Here is a 21,836-nt window from a genome sequence, read left to right on the forward strand (position 1 = left end):
AGCGGGTGCGTGGTTTCAATACATGCAGCTAAGCCACTTTATCAGAACGCAGAGCAGAGCCTCAGATCTGTCTACCCCGCCTACTCCTTTTGAGAAGCTATGTGCGGACCCCCGTGAGTCGAGGGGACTGATCTCCGTGGTCTATAACATGCTGGTGGCCCGGGGAGCCCGGGACTTAGAAAGAGGTTGCCGTGGAGCCTGGGAGAGAGAACTAGGGCGACCCTTGCCCGACGAGGACTGGGCTAAGGGCGTCAATCTGACCCACAGAATGTCAGTCTCGGGCAGACACCACGAGCTGAATTATAAGCTCATTACGAGATGGTATCGCACACCGTCACTACTAGCCAAAATATACCCTGGCACCTCAGCCAACTGCTGGAGATGCCTGAAAGAAACAGGAACGCTCACGCATATTTGGTGGTCCTGCCCTGGGATTAGAGGTCTGTGGTTAGAGATACAAGCCCTGTACAATGTACTGAAAAGAAGCTCACTGGCTCTCTCCTCTGAGATTGCGCTCCTCTCAATCCTGCCGGGCTCCATCGCTGCCATTAAGAGGGATATCCTGAGATTCTTCCTTCTAGCTATGAGAACAGTGATCCCCCGACTCTGGAAGTCCCAGACGATGCCGACACGCCTGAGCTGGACAGCTGCCCTAGATGATATCCGATATATGGAAGAGCTGCGAGCCAAAGATGACGACAAATGGCTGAAATACTACGATGTGTGGGAGGTATGGATGACGTTTCGAAATTCTGACAAGTTCAAGCAATGGCTTGAACACGGGGTATTACCCACTTGATAGACGACAGGAAACTCACTAAGGGCCCTACCCGGGACGCTACTCCCCCCCCCCCCTCCTTACCTCCTTCTTCCTCACCCACCTCCCCTCTCCTCTACTACACAGCCACCCCCCTTCTCCCCAATTTGCTTAAGTTCTACTCAACCACTTTCACTGATGTTACCCCCCACATTACACCTTCACACACACCACCTTTCTACCTCATGACACACCACATCCACGTTGAGTCGAGGATCACTCTTAGACGATCCGACTCCCACACGCCTTTTAAGGTTAATTTCACACAAGTAACAAACATGGTTTAATAGTCTGCAAGAGACTGTTTTCGATAATAATTAACTGTTGAAGTTAATCCCTGAAGTCTGGAGCTATTTTACATTTCCCTGTTGCGGCGACAGGAGTCTCCACCGCAATGGACAATCGCACCCCTTTACTGTACTGCCAACCAGGCTTCGGGACAGTTATTGCCTTTTATGCATGTCAACCACTTGCAAACTTGTATGTTTAAAATTCTGAATAAACACATTTTGATAGTAAAAATGAATGAGATGGAGAGATTTTTGGGTGGTGTCCCTTTCTTTGGCACATGATAGACTAAAGAATTCCACCATGACTTATATCCTGTGGTTACATCTCCTTATAGACGTTTGGTCACTCACTAGTTGCGGTAAGTTGCATGGTTCAATGGTTCCTTATGAGGGACAAAGCCAGAACCAAATCAGAATTTCTTTCATAGGGACACATTGAGGTTGTGCACAATTTTAGCACCGCTGATCAGCAACAAGCAAAATTATGGTTGATCCACAGCAGACATGATAGATAGTAATATAAAAATATGGCTAACCTCTCTGTAAATGGTTCACATCGACGTACATGTAACATACATCATCTTCTTCGGAGTTGCATTTTCCTTCTGGTTCTAAAAATCAGAGAACGATGAGAGTGATGGTGGATCTCCTGCTTTAACCCTTTCCAATTTGTGTTCTGGTTTTCTTAGGGGGTTTACTCTTTTTCTGCCATTATACAATGGCGCTATATGCTGGCTAAAGCCAGTACTGCATGAGGTGACACGTTGGATAGGCTCAGACAGCAGAGAGGCTGGCAATATACAGTAAGAGAACCCCGACGGACGTCTTCCAACATCGGAGCTGGACAGCCTTAATTCATAATGTCTTCAGACGTCAGACAGTGGATTGGAAAGGGTTAATACAGAAAAACTAAGATGGTACAATTTTTGTATCAAAAAGTCATAATCCTTTGTCCCTAAGGAGAAACTGTCATTAGATAGTGCTCTTTTATCTAAAAATTTCCCTAGTACCACTGAACAATTGCAGTCCTTAATAACCTCCCAAAGAGCCAATTATTGAACTGAAAAACTGCTTTCTACGTAAGCACCTCCTTTTCGTGAGACCCTCTTAATCCTTCAGCAAGGTCTAGTGACACTTTCTATGGTTAGAAGAAGTCAGAGGAGTGGAGCTCACTTCAGGACGGGGGACATTTATTTATGAAATTTCATTTTGTACCAAAGAAATAGTTCAGGTCTAATAGGTTATCCTGTCAGGAATCGAACTGGGGACCTCTCCAGTCAGTGGCTCTCACTACTGAGCCATGTAGCCTGTGGACAGTACCCTGGCATTACTCAGCCTTGTTCCATGATCCTGGTTATTTAGTTCCTGCCTCCTGATCCTGATCCCACCTCTGCCCCTGATTAGCCTCATTATAAAAGCCTGACCCTGCCACTACACCGTTAATCTGCTTCACAGCAGTGTTTGAACAAGCTCCACATTGCCATTTCTGCAAGACCTCCTAATACTAACTTCTGGCTTCCTCTCTGACTACGCTACCCACCTCATCCATTTGTACTGCAAACTGAGACCCTCTGTTGCTGACTTCTCGCTTTCTCTCTGACTATGCTACCCGCCTCATCCATTTGTACTGCAAACTGAGACCCCTCCATTGCTGAGTTCTGGCTCATCCTTGACTACTCTCCGGATCTGTGGCCATTACAATGGAGACTCCAGCCTTGTGCCTGAAACCGATACTCCTCCCCTGATGTCACACTATAAAAGAAGTGGGTTCCTGTTGCATTCTATGGGCCCATACTGTACCTCCAATAAGGCTAGGGCAGAAAGAATATCTTTGCTTCTGACTCTTCATAGAGCCTTAAAACTTGATTCAGGCTATCGGCTGAACCAGAGACACTGACATGTACACGGTACAGTTTCAGAGTCTTTGCTTCTCGTCACAACAGAATAGGGCTCTGTGTAAAATGCCATATGTATTGGCTTTCAGAAAGTACTGATGCGCTGTCTACCAATGCATGATGCTGGTTTGGCTGACTACCTGAGTCAAGCTTCGAGGCTTTATGAAGATTCAGACTTTGACTTACAGGGTAACTGCCTATAGGTGGCACTAGAGAGACTGTTTTCTTTTTTCTGGAGTACAGCTATTTTGCATTTTTCCCATTGCCATAAAGACTTTCTATACTAGTTGGATTTCACAAGGTAAATCAGTATCTTCTTAGAACCATAAAGAGCAGATGAAATCTGTACAATGAACAGAATGATATCCACAAACAATATCTGCTACATAGTATCTACAAACAATGAATGACGTTAACCCCTTCCTGATGTGTGCTGTGCATATATGGCACATGTCAGGTGTCAAAGTATGGAGTGGGTTTGGGAGCCATGCCGGCTCCACACATTACTGGTGTTAGTTGTCTTTTACCTGTCAGCAACAGTTGCAGTAGATGTGAATTTTGACATCGACATTTAAATGTCCTGATCGGGGATTGAAATGCCCTAAACACTACCTTGCCATCAGATAATGGGGTGCAGTTCCAGCATCATGGCAGTTCACGGCCTTCTGAAGGCCCCAAGGCTGCCATGACTGATTGCCTATTAAGGCATGCCACATCTTGATAGAATGCCTGTCACAATATTGTATAACGCAATAGTATAGTATTGCAGTATACTGTATAAGCAATCAAACAATCGAAAAAGTCAAGTCCCCTTAAAAAAAAGTTAAAATTAGTTAAATACAGATTTTTTAATTATTATAAAATATATTTAAAGTTTTTTTAAAAATCTCCCCTTTTTTAAGTCGTCAACAAATACAAAAGAACTTTAAAAATTAGTATCTCTGCATCAGTAAAATTCTACTTTATTACAATATGACATTATTATGTGCAGTGGAAAATTGCACTTTTTTTGGTCACCCATCTTCAAGAAAAATAGAGTAAAAAGCAATCAAAAAGTCACATGTACCTAACAATGATACCATTAAAAACTAAAAGTCTTTCCACAAAAAATGAGCCCTCGTACAACCCCATCTACAGGGAAATAAAAAAGTTATGGTAGTCTAAAGATGGTAACAGAAAATACATTTTTTAAACTATTTATTAAAGTAGTACTATGTAAAAATACTTTATAACTTTCATATAACTGTAACCATACTGACCCATGGAATAAATTAACACCAGGGACAGGAGACGATGTTAGATGGTCTGCAAACTCCTAGCAGCGTGGGGAATCAGTTTGGGCTGATTGCCCCACCAATCAGCTGTTCCTTGGGCCTATATACTTGTATACTAAGCTAGTATCTGCAGGAAGCAGATAGTTCCAATCCCACTGCAGTAGTCAGGTTTAGTATTGCAGGCAAAGTTCCCACTGAAATGAATGGGAACGTAGCCTGTAATACCAAGCTCGGTCATTGCAGTTGGAATGGAGCTGTCCGCTTCCTACAGAAATGAGGTCACTGCATTAGCACACCGACCCAGCAAAATGCTGATCGACAGGGGTCCCAGGTGATGGATCCCTACCGATCTATTATTAATGGCTTATCCTGCTGATGGGCCATCAATAGTTTACAACTAGACAACTAACCCCTTTAACTACAATATACCACAATGCAGTACATGCAGTCGCACAAACCTTTTACGTTATAATAGCACATTAAAGGTCAAGTTAACGTTTGTTACATCTGTATTGTAAAGCATTTCTCCTGCAGAAGGGAGAAAATATTGTATTACATTAACATAGTCTAACCTGTGATGGTATGCTGCTGGTGACGTCCCCTAATTCGAAGCCTGTGTCTGCACTTGAAGAGCAAGAAAGCAGCAGCAGAGAGTTGAAGGAGGAGGACGATAGTGAGAATCCAAGGAAACATTGAAGTCATTCCACCGACTGTTGTAGGAGGCCGCTCTGTGAGAACAAAGCTTGTTGTGTCACTTTGAAGAATTAGTCTACATGTTTTTTGGTGACCACCTACTGATGACTGATTCTGTACTCCAATCTATCTCCTGTTGATATGGACTAGTACTTGCCACACTTTTGCTTACATCCTTTAAAGGGGATATCCAGTTGCAAATTATTGATGGCCTATCCTCAGGGTAGACCATCAATAGTAGATTGGTAGAGGTATGCTAACGTTTTTTAAGGTATAAGTCCCTTTGACCTCAAGTAGGAGGTTCTATAGGGGAAATGTGGACTGATAGGCATTTCCCTCGAATGTCTTTCAATAGGATCCAAGGTTCTTCTGCAACATTCTCCTGGAGAACAGCTGTCATTATAAGCAGAGGTAATTGCTGAATCTCTCGCTGGTATCTTTGAAAATTCCTGGAGAATGGGAGAAGTCCCAGAAGATTGGAGGACAAATGTTGTCCCTATCTTCAAAAAAGGGAAGAAGCTGAATCCAGGAAAGTACAAGCCTGTGAGACTGACTTCTATACTGGGAGAGATCTTTGAACAAATTATTAAACAACATGTATGTAAGTACTTGTGTAGTGGCCTGGGAAATAGGCACTACATAGCACTGCTTAGTTATTGGGTCCGGTAATATAATAACTGGCCCTAGGTTTTACACAAGGTTCAGATTACACAAGGGATGCAGGTAACCTAGCAACCAGTTAGGACGTTTTTATCCAGCCGCACAAGATAGAATAAATGCATAGAGACTCAGGTAAGGCAGGTAGCCTAGCAACCAGATAGATCGTGATTGGCTGCAGACAAACTGGTCAGGTGACAGACGATAAATAGCTGGACAACGGTCGCAGGAGCAGAGTGAGTGAGACGCATTGGGCAAAGCAAGTGCCAGAGAGTAGAGGCAGAGTAAGTTTAAGCAATAAGTAAAGAGAGTAAAGAGTAGTGAGAAAAGAGAAGTGCCAGGCAGAGAGAGAGAGAGCACTAGAATAAAGAAGCACCAGGTAGGGGGGAGAAGTGAAAAGAGACAGAGATCAGCCGTGAGAGAGAAAGCGAGAAATAAGAGAAAAATCTGAGAAACCATGCGTAACTGAGAAGGAGAGACAGCTTTGACAGTAAATAGAGGGAAAATAAAAGAAATGTAAATATAAAGAAAGGCAGATAAAGAAATATAAATACAAAGAACGATAGAGAGAAGAAATCCAGAGTAAGCTCCCAGTGCATAAATGAGTTAGACACAGGTGTCTACATTGTTGCAATTTGTGTATCAGTTATTATGCACTGAATGTGATGAAGAAAACTACCTCATCTCATTGCCTTATTTAGTAATATCGTAGTTACAACAATTTAAGCAAAATATCTGGCTCTGTGTATTATTCCACACCTCACCACTCACAACTACAAACTGTGCCCAAGGGCACTGGTGTTCAAAGAAATCACAATTAATTATTAATTAATCACAATAGTGCTTTGTGGTGGCACGACACTTGGATGAGTAATTAACCAGAGCCAGCACGGGTTTGTCACCAACAAGTCATGCCAGACTAATCTAAATTGCTTCTATGACAGAATCACTAAGTGGGTTGCTCAGGGAAATGTGTTATAGTATATCTTACCTTGTCAAATGCTTTACTAAAGTAATCTCATTCCAAAGTATCTCATACTATCCTTATTGAAAAAAATGACCAAATATGGGACTGATAAGGCAACTGTAAGGTGGATTCACAAGGGTGGTCATAAATGGCTGCATATCCATCTGGAAGAATGTCTCTAGTGTGGTACGACAAGACTCTGTCCTAGGCCCAGTGTTGTTCAACATTTTTTTTTAAATGATCTAGAGGAGGGTAGTGTGGGGATACTGATCAAGTTTACCAACAACACAAAGCTAGGAGGGTTGGCTAACACTGGAGCAGAGGTGATTCAAAAAGATCTGGACAAGTTTGAACAGTGAGCGGTGACTAACAGAATGGTATTCAGCAAGAAAAATTGCAAAGTCCTATATCTGGGCAATTAAAAAAAACAAAAAAAAACACATAAAGAATGGGAAGCATTGAGCTAAGCAGCAGCACATGCGAAAAAGATTTGCGTATACTAATAGATCACAGAGTGAACATGAGTCAACAGTGTGATGCAGCAGCAAAAAAGGCAAACACAATTCTGGCATATATTAAGAGAAGCATGGAGTCTAGATCACAGGAGGTCATTATCCCCCTCTACTGTTCCTTAGTCTGACCTCATCTAGAATACTGTGTCCAGTTCTGGGCACCCCAATTTAAAAAAGACATCAACAAACTGGAGCAAATTCAGATAAGAGCTACAAGTATAGTGAACAGTCTGCAAATCATATCCTATGAGGAACGGTTAAAGGATCTGGGAATATTTAGCCTGCAAAAAGAAGGCTGAGAGGAGACCTTATAGCTGTCTACAAATATCTGAAGGGCTGTCACAGTGCAGAGGGATTAGTCCTATTCTCATCTGCAGAAGGGAAGAGAAGAAGCAATGGGATGAAACTGAAAGGGAGGAGACACAGAATAGATATTAGACAGTGAGGGTGATCAATGAGTGGAACAGGTTACCACAGGAGGTGGTGAGTTCACCTTCAATGGAAGTGTTCAAAGAAAGGCTGGACAGACATCTGTCTGGGATGATTTAGTGAATCCTCAGCAGAGGGTTGGACAAGATGTCTCTGGAAATCCCTTCCAACTGTACGATTCTATGATAATTAGAATTAAAGGAATCTCTGCACGTATCAGAACTGATTATATAATATTGTCACAGTTTAATCTGCGCCAAATAATAATAACCTTTCACCTCTAAATATTTTATAAGCTGTGTATAATACCATGTCTAACCACAAGGAGTGCTGTGGTGAGAAAACATGACTATCAAGAGCACATTGGGGCCTAAAAATTCACTCATCCCCATATGTTTCGATGGTGGTTAACATACCACATTGCAGGGACTCCTTAATGTGATTTGAGGGTGTCACATTCAACATTCCATGTTTGCAAGGATGAGGTCATTCTCTATTAAAGTTCACTGCAGGAAGCATACATGGCTTCCCATAGGTTCCCGCCATGGAGTAGAAGCCCAACCTACTTTTTTTTTTTTTTTTTTTTTAAAAGGGGGTTGTCTTCATAATACAACCCTTTAGTTAGCAGGAGCAGAGAACCGCTACAAAGAGCATCTCTTGTTGGGGAGGACTCAATGTGGTGGCATTGCAGGGAAATTCAGGACTTGCTGCTGTGTTCCCAAAGTTGACTTTGAGGTCCAAGCAGCTGGACAACTTGTCATCAGCTTATTATCACGGTAAACTATTAACAAAACCAGGTGATAAAAAACAATTAACCCCTTACATTTTTTATCTTCTGTGCTATGGATTAGGGTGTGAAGACTTTCTATCTCATCTTACCACAATGATACAAAACAATTTCATAAACATTCTACAACAGAGTCTGCACATTCCCAGTGTTCTACTGTACCTCGGACAGACACAATGGTCGAGGCGCTGAACGTCTTATACTTGCTGCCAAGGAATAATTGTTGAGAACAGCTGTAGGACCCAGCCACACTCCAGTCTACACTCGGAAATAGTAACTCACAGTCATTGACTGAGAAGTGAATGGCAGTTTTATTCTTGAAGAAGGTTGTGTTTGTTCTTTGGTAACGTGAGTGACATCTCAGAGTCAAGGGTTCTTCTAAATAGATGACTGGAGGAGCCTGCAGGATCAAAGGGGCTGAAATAAGGAAAAAAATAAAATAAAATAAGAAGGGAAAAGGAGCTCGAAACTTGGACAAATCTGCAAAGAATCCAGGTTCACTTACCGCCAACCACATCAAGTCTGACTGGATCACTTTTGAGCTTTTTGACCCAACACTGGTAACTCCCTCCATTCTCTTCAGATGCTGGTTCTAGCTTGATCATCCGTTGATGATGATGAGGCAGTAGTTTACCATCTTTGGACCAGTAGTATCTTGTGTTCTCCTGAGCCATAAATTCCACATTACAGGATATTGTCACCGATTCATATTGAAATATAATTCTCCAATCGGGTGTGAAGGTCACCATGGGTTTGACTTCAGCTCCTAGAAAGGCCCCGAAAACATATATTATACAGAGACAACATAAAATCAATATAGAGGCATTTCTGTATTTACTAACCCGCTGCAGTCTTTGTTTATAGCATGATCCAGCAGGGGGCTTTATGTCAATAGAAGGCTGGATTCCCGGCGGAAATCTCACAGTTTGGCTGCACCGAATAACCGCGAGATTTCCGCCGGGAAACGCATTTAGCCGCGAGTTTTGAAGCAGCCTGGCCGCTCGCTCTTCCGCTGTGGATGGCACTCCCATAGAGGAGAGCACGGCCGCAGCAGAAGAAGAAAAAAATGAACATTCTGCGGCCAGAGAATCCGCGCCGCAGCGCTGTCTTCTGCCAGCTTTGCCACGGCGGATTCGGCTCAGAAATCTCGTCCACATGGCTGGCTAATCCCAGCATTAGCTGCCACAGGCGGATTTGCCGCGGCTAAATTCTGGACGGAATCTCCTCGGCAAATCCGCCCTGTGTGAACCCAGTCTAACATGTCTGTGCAATGGACCAGCAGGGGCAGTGTATTTAATATAATATACAACTTTTGTCTAATCTTTAGACAATATATAAATTTAACCAGTGCTGACCTCAAGTTTTATGGTACCCTGTGTGAAATTGTTTTGCCATCCCCCTAATCATAAAAAAAAAAACTATATATAAGTAATCTGCATGTGTTCTGCGGAAAACAGAAAGATAGCAGCTTACATATACCAGAACCAAACCAAGTAAAGAAATACAGTACCAGAACCAAGCTCAGTACATAAATATGTGGCGACTGAGCACAGACCTCAGTGGTAGAGACAGCGGGGAAACAAGATGGTAGTCAATGGTGGCTCTGCTGCTCCTCTCTGAAGGTAAAACGCTGCTTGGCTCAGCTGCACACAGTGGTAAAATTAGGCAATTCTTATAACCTGCTACCTGCAGAATCGCATAGAGTAAGATATTAGTCTGTCATGACGCCAGACTGTCTACGGGTAGGGATGCGTTCCAGGCAGAAACAATAAATATAAAAAGTGGAGAATTCAACAATAATGGGAGCGGTAGTCTTTGTACCTGGAGCGTTAAGTGTAGTACCTCAGTGCAGTGGATTGATGAAGGGAAGACACTTCAGGACACAGACTGTAGCTGATGACAACAGTTCAACCTTTTATTTGCATGCAGAGAGGGTACTTGACTTTGCATTTACATTCACTTGCAGTAACTGTTGAATCCCATTGACTTGAGATATTTGACGACTTGGTATTGCATTAGCAGACATTGCATTGAAACACTTTCTCAGGGGGGCTGTGGCAACATATTGCAGTACAACACTTCCAGCTTTCATCCCTGGCTTTGACTAATGCTTTGCAGACAAATTACTGACTTGCTGACTTGTTCCTTTTCCGTACTTCTCTTCTCTCTCTTTTTTCTTTCTCTATCTCCTCTGCTAAAACTCCAACACTTCTTTTCTAAACCAGACACAGTTTAACTCATTAAGGACCAAGCACGGTAAATTTACGGCGCTTGATCCTGGGCTTTAAACCTAGCTGATTGTAAAAATACGGCAGGGGGGATTAAAGCTCCTGCTTCTGTAATCAATCAGAATTAGGTCAGGTTGTAAGATGTTAGTCACAGTTGATAATCCAGGGGAGAAGGCAGAAGGGGTTTTAAACCCTTTCTACCTTCTCCTTTCCTGAGTACACAGCGCTCAATGAGCGCTATGTACTAAAAGGTGAAAGTGGAAGTATAACTTCCATTGCACGACTCAGCAGTCATGTGACCACCGGGTTTCCCTGCTACAACAGAGCTGCAGGGTTGTAGCAGACCCTGATCAGCTCTGCCAGAGACTATTTTCACTACAGGGGATTATTTTCCCTATAAGGCCTCATGCCCATGTCCGAGTCGGATTCCGACTGTGAAATCTCACAGTGGAATTAGACCCAATGCCCCCCAGAGACCTTATACTCTCTTGTCCGGATCCGCCGCGAGCGTCTCATGCCTGCTAGGCGGCGCTCATGCGCAGTGCAGTGCATGACGAGGTGGCGCAGGGCTATGGCGTGGATTCCCGCGATACTTAAGCAGTATCGTGGGATGGACAGCTTCCATTGCTTGCAATGCAAGGCGTCCATGCGATTTTCCGCACACAAAAAAAAAATGCTGTGATTCTCACCCACGAGCGGAAAATTGCAATTGAATTCTGCTCGTGGGCAGGGAAGAATCTTTTAACGTAGCATGTCTATGGACAGACATTGCTGCAATATTCGCTGACGGTGTCTGTCTGCAAAGTCCTCAGCGAAAGTCCATCTGTGGGCATTGGGCCTACTGGAGCTCCTATGGATGTCCCAGCTTCTTAGGAAAAAAATGCTCCAAGGGATGGTTGTTACCGCAAATCTCACAAACCTTTTTTATCAGGTGTAACGCGTTTCGTCGCTTAAAGTGACTTTATCAAGCACATACATCACATTATATTTCTTCCCTCTTTATATACATACATAAAATTAATGTTAAAATTAATCCCCTCCATTGGTACATTCCTTTCCTCTTCCTTTTAACATTTATTTTATGTATGTATATAAAGAGGGAAGAAATATAATGTGATGTATGTGCTTGATAAAATCGCGTTAAGCGACGAAACGCGTTGCACCTGAATAAAGAAGTTTGTGAGATTTACGGTAACAACCTTCCCTTGGAGAATTTTTTTCCTAAGAAGCGCAGGTTATTTTTTATTGTTTTGAGATTCTTGTACTTGTGGGTCCCATAAGATAGTTGGACACAGAAACCCAGCGGCTCTCCTGAAAAGCCCATCAGGATCTTGGAAACGCAAGGGGATTATCGATTATGGTCTAATATCAAGGCGCACTTGGATTTGGAGGTGGTAGTGGAGCTCCTTCACAAGAGCCCCACCATACACCGGGTAAGTTCAGATTTCATTTAACCCATTTGGGATATTCCTCGACCACAAGGAGCGCTATCCTAATTTTTACTTTTTATACGACATCATGTCGGATATCGATAGTAAAAAAAATAATTATATAAATAAGTTTAAAAGAATAAAGCATAAAATAAAAATATATACATAAAAAGGAAAATAACCCAAAGCCGACACCAACCAAAACCATCACCTATGCGCCCTGTAATCCAAAACTATACATATTATATATCAAAATATCCAAAACAAAATGAGAAACCCATTCCTGTACTTTATTTTAGTGTAAATATATTAATTTTAAAAAAAACTATGAATTTTAAAAAAGTCTTTTTTTTTTACCCCCAATAAAACTAAAAAAACTGAAAAAAAAGTCAGTGAAAAAGATATTAAAAATATAGCCCAATACGTCACAGAAAATAAAACGCAACAAAAATAATTTTGGTAACTGAAGGGAAAAAAAGTACGCCGGTAAAACCAACAAATGGGTAAAATCCCTAAAACGTGTCTATTCTTTAAGGTACAAAACAGCCTGATCCTTAAGGGGTTAACAGACATACACACATATGTAGTGGCCCAGAACACCATCCTGGTCCCCTCCATAAATATCATACATGTTTTGTCCTATGTAGATGCACAGTGCAAAGCTTGTCCTGTCATTTCCAGTGTGTGTGTTGCACAGCGGCGGCATTTGAGAGGTTAACAGTAATAAAATCATTGCCTGCATGTAGATGTATCAGTCTGTCATGTCATGTAGTACAAGTGAAGTTATAAATGTCAGAGATTGAGAACGGGAAAGGAGTTCCAATATTGTCTGCTACCAGAGTGACTGACCTAACACAGAGCCACATAGAAGCACCTTCAGCTTCTATGTAGGTGAAGATGAAGGAAGAAGAGAGGTATCCCATAGCGAGTGAAGTCTGGATGTGAATGGAGTGAGACCAATCAGGAGAGAGAGAGAGCTATCCCAAATAATTCTGTATAGAGCAACCCACCGTACAGGTACCAATTAACACTACAGGTTTTTCCTGTGCAGCGGTCAAGAGTCAGGATCACCGCACAGAGGTACTCTACTCAGACACCCACGCGCCTGCCGTGTGGGGTGTTATTGTTTAAGCATTCATGTAAATAATTGTCTGACGAAGTGTCTGTGGAGTGACCCCTTCCTCCCCTGCAGTGCTCCCAGTCCAGAAGCAGTGCCGTAGGACCGGTGTCATCCTGTGTATCCGCCCTAATCTCTGAGTTGTAGCCTGCTGGCACTTAAAGAGAATCGCACCTGCATTGCCTTGAATACCTATTTACTAAATAAAATAACTTTTACAAAGTTATACCGGACGCTAACTGTTCCTCGGGACCCGAGGTACTACACACAAGTCTCTGTGTTATTTTCTCCGCCACGTAGCATACCGGTGTGGGAGCGGTGGCGTCACAAGTGATAACTACTACCCCCATCAACTCGTTTATTGGCATTCCCTATCCCAGGGATGTTTACGATGGCCTGCAATCCTGCTCTGGCCTTGGCTGCGTGTCATCCCTCTGGGACCAGAGCCTGGTAAGTGCCACCATGACAAGCCAGCACTTAACCCTCCCAGCTCTTCATGTTAGTCAAGTGTCCGGGGTCATCCCTCTCGGGTGTTGTACATACACTTCACTTGAGGTAGCAAATAAAGTGCTGTGGGGGCTCTAAATCCGGACCACTACAAATACAGCACCAGAACCAAGCTCAGTACATAAACACAACCACAGAACCGGGTTCATAACACAAGTACAGTAGCAGAACTAAGGGATGGTTTTGTGAGGGCGCTGATAGTCTGAAAGGGGTGCCTCAGGACATCAGAGGGAGGAGACGTAGTCACGGGGAGGATGATTCATGCAGCTCCATAAGACTATGCCGCATGGAGGAGAAGATCATCTGGCTGGGCAGATCTGAGAGGGGGAGATTGTCCCCAGCCTACATCGGCCTACTGCCCCATACTTGCTGGTGGCCAGCACGTGTCACACGTAGCCAAGGCTGGCCATGACTATTACAGCTGATATATTTGGTGGCAACTGCTGAGATGTGGTCTCTATATAATTAGTAATCTTACGGGTCCCTTTTAGCATTTAATTGTTTGCACAATAGGAATGCGGCAATGCCAAAGACATTTGGCAAATTAATTCTGGAGCCTTTTTAGGCGTGATATCAATGGAACTTAATATATGCCAGATTATCTAATCTTCTTGATATCTGATGCACATTAAATTAAAAAATGCTGAAAACTCATTGTTAATGGTAGAAAAACTCTGAGAAGAAAGGCCAAAACAACGTTACCAATGTTACAGAGTAGGAAACAAGCCCAATGTCACAAATCAGCCCACAGATTCCCTGATACATCCCCTGGCCATCCGTGAGTGTTGGCTGACTGTCTAAGTACATTGTCATATATGCCAGTTAAGACAAATGTAAAGGTTGTATGCACCACTGCTTATGAAGTGACTTACAGCCTCATCTGTTTCCTGGCATTGCAGAAGTATCAGCGATATGCAAATAAGTGAGGAAACTGAGCAAGTTCTCAAAAAACCTGCAAGGAAGATGTCACACAGGTGCCCGCTCCTCACAGACATCTGTAAGCATTAAGCATAAAACTAGTAACATACCGTGTTTCCCAAAAATAGGCCCTACATCGATAGTAAGACCTATCGGGTTTTCAGGAGAGGCTCGAAATATAAGCCCCTTCCCCCCTGAAAATAGGACCTATCTCAGGTCCCCCCCCCCAATCAATACTAACATGGTCCGCGGCATCCCGATGGTTTCTGGCGGCTCTGTAGTGGCGTGGCGTCCACCTCGTCTCCCAGCTGCCTTCTGCTAGCAACGGGGCTTTGAATACCCCGCCTCCAGCAAAACAAGTGCTGTGATTGGCTAACCGAGCGCCGGCTCACAGCCATTCAGTGAATGACAATCACAGTGCTCGCTTTGCTGGAGGCGGGGTATTTAAAGCCCCGTTGCCAGCAGAAGGCAGCTGTGAGACGAGGAGAACGCCACACTGCCGGACTCCATCGGGAGGCATCGGGACGCCACAGATGAGATAAATATAGCCCCCCCAACTGAAAATAAGACACTGTGCCCTTTTTGTTGCAAAAAAATATATAAGACAGTGCCTTATTTCCGGGGAAACATGGTAGTATATGAGGCCAAAAAAGACATATGTCCATCCAGTTCAGCCTATTACCCCCAAATGTTGATCCAAAAGAAAGCAAAAAAAAACCCCAATGAGGGCGAAGCCAATTTTCCCCATTTAGGAGAAAAAATTCCTTCCTGACCCCAATCTGGCAATCGGAATAATCCCCGGATCACCAACCTTTCTGAAGTAATCAGTGATACAACATGTAATATTGTTACACTCCAGGAAGGCAACCAGAACCCTCTTGTAATCTTTTAGTGAATTCGCCATCACCACTTTCTTAGGCAGAGAGTTCCATAGTCTCACTGCTCTTACAGTAAAGAACCCCTTTCTATGTCAGTGTAAAGCCCTTCTTTCCTCTAGACGTAGAGAGCACCTTTTGTTACAGTCATAGTCCTGCGTATAAATAAATGATGGGAGAGATCTCTGTATTGTCCTCTGATATATCTATACATAGTTATTAGAGCGCCCCCTTGTTACAGTCCTGGGTATAAGTAGATGATGGGAGAGATCTCTGTACTGACCCCTGATATATTTATACATAGTTATTAGAGCGCCCCCTTGTTACAGTCCTACGTATAAACAGATGGTGGGAGAGATCTCTGTATTGTCCCCTGATATATTATACATAGTTATTAGAGCGCCCCCTTGTTACAGTCCTACGTATAAATAGATGATGGGAGAGATCTCTGTACTGACCCCTGATATAGCTATACATAGTTATTAGAGATGAGCGAACGTACTCGTAACGAGTACTTACGCACCCGAGTACCGCCATTTTTGAGTACTTCAGTACTCGGGCGTAAAGATTCGGGGGGCGCCGGGGGGCTGGGAGAGGCGCGGCAGTGCGGGGGGGGGGGGGAGCAGCGGGGAACAGGGGGGAGCCCTCTCTCTCTCCCCCCCACTCCCCACTGCTACCCCCCGTGCCGCCACGGCGCCCCCCGAATCTTTACGCGCGAGTACTGCTGTACTCGAAAATGGCGGTGCTCGGGTGCGTAAGTACTCGTAACGAGTACGTTCGCTCATCTCTAATAGTTATTAGAGCACCCCCTTGCTGTATACAAATAGGTATTTTTGTTTGGCTTAGGGGTCATTCACATGGGTGTATTTACACTTCATATTAGGCATGCACTTTTTGATGTGCGTAATACACAGTGCTGAATCCCCATTGATTTGCACTGTGGCAGTCAAACCTGCGGTTTTCACATGTGTTAAAAAACAGCAAATCCCATTTTTGGTTCATATTACGGTCTGAAATAGGCCATTAAGGTCAATTGACGGGCATAAATAGGCAGTGAATATGCATGATACATGTGTATTCACTGCATATTTACTCTGAAAATCAATGGGGCCTATTGTGTGTTTTTTTGCGTGCATTATAAATGTAATACACATCGATTACACAATACTTCCATCCGGGAATACATTGCGTACTCACAGACTGAAATCTGCATATGCCGACGTGAATGAGCCCTTACAACCTTAGTCATGTTAAAAGGCCTGATAAAAGGTCAAATAATAACTAATAGGGTAGCTATCTTCCACTAGGTGGCGCTGTGAAGGATTAGTCCATCTCTCATTTACATAGCCTTTCTCCCAGTGAGCATTGCATGGCCTTTAAGACTTCCTACACCCTTCTAGTTCTCTCCACAATGAGAAACATTACCCCTCCTCCAGACTCATTAGCAAAGGTGAAAAGCAAAGAATGTCTTTCTCAGAAGGAATGTGTAGTGGCCCAGTTAGTGGGGCCCCTCCATAATGTTATATGTCTGTCTCGTGCCATTATCTTGTCAGTGTCTTATGTGTAGTGTGCATGTGTATTGCACCGCTGCAGCACTGAATGGGTTAATGTCTGGGAAATGTAACATGTGTCATGTGACTGTTTCATATATATGTGTTTGCAAGGTGCAGTGCAAGTCAGTCTAGTCTGCAAATTAGTTGGAGTCAGTCTTGCAAGAGTCTAGAAGAAGTCTGAGAGCAAGCAAGTGAGCCACACAGATACTGCTTGGTCTGTGTGTGGACAGAATGGAGGAAGCCGAGCAATTCCCTTGTGCTTGGCCTGCGACCAGTCTACCCAGGATATGCCAGTGCTACCACTAAGCACTGAGTGAGACAGAAGGACTGCTGCTTGTGGAGAGAAAGGCACAAGAAGCGTGAGTGTTGGCCAGTAGAGAGTAGGAGAGAGAGAGCATCGCCAGGGGGCAGGATCACACAGATAACTAGGACTGTGGATCGTCCAGAATACCCCGAGAATCCTCCGTGTCACACTACCTTATCTTGTTGTATCTGTGCCAAACTGCTGTTGTAAAGTGGACTTTGCTAAAGTTACAGTAAACGGACATTACCGACTGTTCCCGATTTGTCCATAACGTTTCCCTGTGTGTGGACTACTTTACTCTACAGTCAAGATTCACCGCAGAGGACGGAACGGTGGCGTCACGTGTGACATTTGGATTTCAGGTAACCTTTGGTTGCTTTGCCCTGTGACCTCCCCCAGGGGAGGAGATTGGTAGAGCCCCGTGACAAGGCCTTTATCTACTTCACTATCTCCTCGGCTGTGGGCCCAATTCTCAGAGGTTGCAAATGTCTGTGTAGCCCTTGGACACCCCATTGATTCAATGAGCATCATATAGTCCTTCAATACTAGAAGAATTCATAAAATCTCTGTAGACGTGACATCATATAGAATATGTTCAGATGTGTGACATTACCCGATCACTGACCTGTCACAGGACTATAATTTCATATTACTCACCGCAGAGTTTTGTTGCAGCAGCTGTAAAAGATTAGAAAAAAGAGAAGTTGGCATTGAGTGCACGAGTACAAGTATACTAGTATGCAGGTGGCTGACCAGAAGACTTCGATTCTGCACTGCCTGACTAAGTTAATAACTGCTCTTCCCCAATGAAGAGCATCTCTGGAGAAGAAACGGTTGCTCTAGCAAGTCAAATACTATACAGGATAGAGAAGTACAATCTATGGAGTATTATTATATGGGCGGTTTCAATATGAAATTTCCAATGGATATCCTCCTGGTGTCAAGTACAGAGTAAGTCCTGCCAACTGCGTGGAGATAGTCCCAAGAACATGATGGTCTCCACCCAAGCCACTGCTTAAAGATACTCATCTCCTAAAGTCAAACAGTCAAACCTGTCCTTGTGCCTCTGTGACATAGTCATCTGGTCCAGAAACCAGTGGAGATTGCACAGACTGGGAGCAGGCTGCTCATGGCTTGTGTTTAGTGTCAATTTGAGTCATTATTTTCCGAGCATCTCAAGATGTTTCCTACTGTCTGTCTGTCTATCTATCTATCTATCTATCTATCTATCTATCTCACATCCATCTAACTATCTATCTCACATCTATCTATATATCTATCTCACATCCATCTAACTATCTATCTCACATTCATCTATCTATCTATCTATCTATCTATCTATCTATCTATCTATCTATCTCATATCTATCTCACATCTATCTATCTATCTATCTATCTCACATCTATCTATTTATCTATCTCTCATATCTATCTATTTATCTATCGCACATCTATTTATCTCACATCTATCTACTCTATATATCTATCTATCTATCTCATATCTATCTATCTCATATCTATCTACCTATCTATCTATCTCATATCTATCTATCTATCTCATATCAATCTATCTATCTATTCCATATCTATCTATCTATCTATCTATCTATCTATCTATCTATCTATCTCACATCCATCTATCTATCTATTCCATATCTATCTATCTGATACCTATCTATTTATCTATCTCATATCTATCTATCTATCTATCTCACATCTATCTATCTATCTATCTCATATCTATCTCACATCTATTTATCTATCTCACATCTATCTACTCTATATATCTCACATTATCTATCTATCTCTCATATCTGTCTATCTATCTCATAGCTATCTATTTATCTATCTATCTCATATCTATCTATTTATCTATCGCACATCTATTTATCTCACATCTATCTACTCTATCTATCTCATATCTATCTATCTATCTCATATCTATCTATTTATCTCATATCTATCTATTTATCTCATATCTATCTATGTATCTATCTCATATCTATCTATGTATCTATCTCATATCTATCCATCTATCGATCTATCCCATATCTATCTATCTATCTATCTATCTATCTATCTATCTATCTATCTATCTATCTATCTGATATCTATCTATTTATCTATCTCACATCTATTTATCTATCTATCTCACATCCATCTAACTATCTATCTCACATTCATCTATCTATCTATCTCATATCTATCTATCTCATATCTATCTCACATCTATGTATCTATCTCACATCTATCTATTCTATCTATCTTACATTATCTATCTATCTATCTCTCATATCTATCTATCTATCTATCTATTCCATATCTATCTATCAATCAATCTATTCCATATCTATCTATCAATCAATCTATTCTATATCTATCAATCTATCTATCTATCTCATATCTATATCTATCAATCTATCTATCTATCTCATATCTATTTATCTATCTCTCTCATATCTATCATCTAGCTTGTATAGATGTCATTGCTGACTGCTACTTACAGATGATGAGGATGATTATCTGCGCTCTCATGATGCTCCCGTGCACAATAAATAATATCACTACTATATAGTGAAGCACATTCTTATTTCCTGTCTCACGGTTCTGGTGAATGTATTAGCATATAGAGGGTCTCCCCGGGACAGTCCCAGCTCGTGGTCTCAGTCACCAGATCTCATACAGGTTCAATTGCAGAAATATTTTATTATTGATTTATTCTCCCATCCAAATAATAAAATCATCCCCTACTGCATAACTAGGTGACAGCTACAGGGTGGAGCGCGGTAATTTGTTAATTTGGGAGTGAAATAAAAAAATAATGAACTTGTAAAAACTTTATTTTATATTTTATTTACATTGAACAGTAGTGGAATTTACAAATTATTTGGTTTTAAATATTGTATCTGGCAAATGTTGACCTTCGCTATCCACACACTGCTGCATACGTTTTCTGAAGTTCTCATGCACTCTTTCAAGCATGTCGACTGGTATTCTGGCAATCTCAGCGTCAATATTGTTCCTTAGGTCTTCCAGGGTGTTGGGACGGTTGCAATACACCTTAGACTACAGGTAACCCCAAAGGAAAAAATCGCATGGGGCTAAGTCTGGTGAGCGTGCCGGCCAGTTAAGATCACCCCTCAGAGAGATAAGCCGTTCAGGAAACGTTTGCCTCAAAAAATTCATGGTAACTCTCGCTGTGTGTGCAGTGGCACCATCTTGTTGAAACCATGTATCCTCTAATTGCATTGCCTCGAGTGCTGGCTGGAAAAAATCCTGCAGCATAGTTAAGTAACGTTCGGAATTCACAGTTGCCGGAAAAAAGTAAGGGCCAATGATGCCTACTCGTGATAAGGCGCACCACACAGTGACGCGGTCCGAATGCAGAGGTCTCTGGTGAACTTCTCTGGGGTCGCTCCAGTACCGCATGTTTGGTTTGTTTACACACCCACTGAGGTGAAAATGTGCCTCAGCAGAAAAGAACACAATTGTGTCACGAGGTATGGTTGCAAGCATGTCTTCACAAGATGTTCGTCGTGTAACATAATCCCGTGCTGACAATTGTTGTGTGATAGACATGATGATTATTTTGTATAAAATGTCTATCGATTTGTATAACGTAAATGTATTTTGCTGTTGTAATGACTTTTAGCTCAGGAGTTAAAAGGACACACACAATCTAATCATGGTATTTGCTAGACAATGGATGTCTGATCTAATGTTAGCTAAGTACATAGGGATTGCACAAGAGACCTCTAAGAGTTAAGGCCTATAGTGTTATGTGTATATCCTGTGTTCAATACTGAGTGTTTACCTAGCCCCCTTCCACTCCTTCACACAAGCTAGTTAAACAATGATTCATCACTACACGGAGCTGACTTCAGCTAGGACAAAAGTCCATACTACCTCAGCACTTGGAAGGGGGTGGGCAGAGAGGTGGGGGATTCTATATGATCCGACAAATGAGAATCTTATATGTAACTGATGTAATCTGTTGCACGCCCATTGAAGGGCGGTTGTCATGTGTTATAATAAAAGGCTTGAGCCTCTATACATTGTAGAGACTCTCCCAGTTTTAGACCAGCACTTGTGTCTGATCTGGTTCGATGATGTGTGCACACGATATAATTCGGGAGCGACAAAATACCCCAAAGCCTGCTGGAGAAAATCATAATCCAGATCAGTGGCGTCCCTGGGTGGGCGAGTGGATCTGTGAGGTCACAGCCTGGAACGTACAGAGATCGGCAGATGGCACGCAGAACTCAGGGGCCCGAAAATCTACAGAACACGGTAAGATTGCTTTATGTAAATCTACCGATGTGAGCTGGGTTCTGACTGCTTTTCTGCCTGTTCCTGATCCAGACTGGACCTTCACTGAAAGACAGGTAATAACTCTAGTTCTGTCCACTCGGAAAAATCACCATGTTACCTGTCTAGGGGTATTTTGTATGCTGTTGTGTCTGAGACAGTTAAACACTGTGTATACAAGACCAAGAGATAAATTCTGTGAGGGTTAATGTGTCAGGAGGGCGGACTCGGCTGTTTAAGTCTGAGGGAACACGCCAGTGACACGTGCTCCTAGG

At 42.6% G+C, this 21,836-nt stretch overlaps 1 protein-coding gene across 1 annotated transcript; it reads right to left on the reverse strand.

The window, feature by feature from the left end:
- Positions 1 to 1,638: 1,638 nt before the first annotated feature.
- On the reverse strand, positions 1,639 to 19,788 carry LOC136571827 (low affinity immunoglobulin gamma Fc region receptor III-A-like). Its single transcript, XM_066572453.1, has 6 exons — positions 19,758 to 19,788; positions 17,911 to 17,931; positions 8,827 to 9,087; positions 8,484 to 8,738; positions 4,849 to 5,004; positions 1,639 to 1,718 (listed from the first exon to the last, which is right to left on the reverse strand). Exons 1-6 carry the CDS (start codon positions 19,786 to 19,788, stop codon positions 1,639 to 1,641), a joined length of 804 nt encoding a protein of 267 aa, XP_066428550.1.
- Between the last annotated feature and the right edge of the window lie 2,048 nt (positions 19,789 to 21,836).

Source organism: Eleutherodactylus coqui, chromosome 6 (genome assembly GCF_035609145.1).
Source record: "Eleutherodactylus coqui strain aEleCoq1 chromosome 6, aEleCoq1.hap1, whole genome shotgun sequence".
NCBI lineage: Eukaryota > Metazoa > Chordata > Amphibia > Anura > Eleutherodactylidae > Eleutherodactylus > Eleutherodactylus coqui.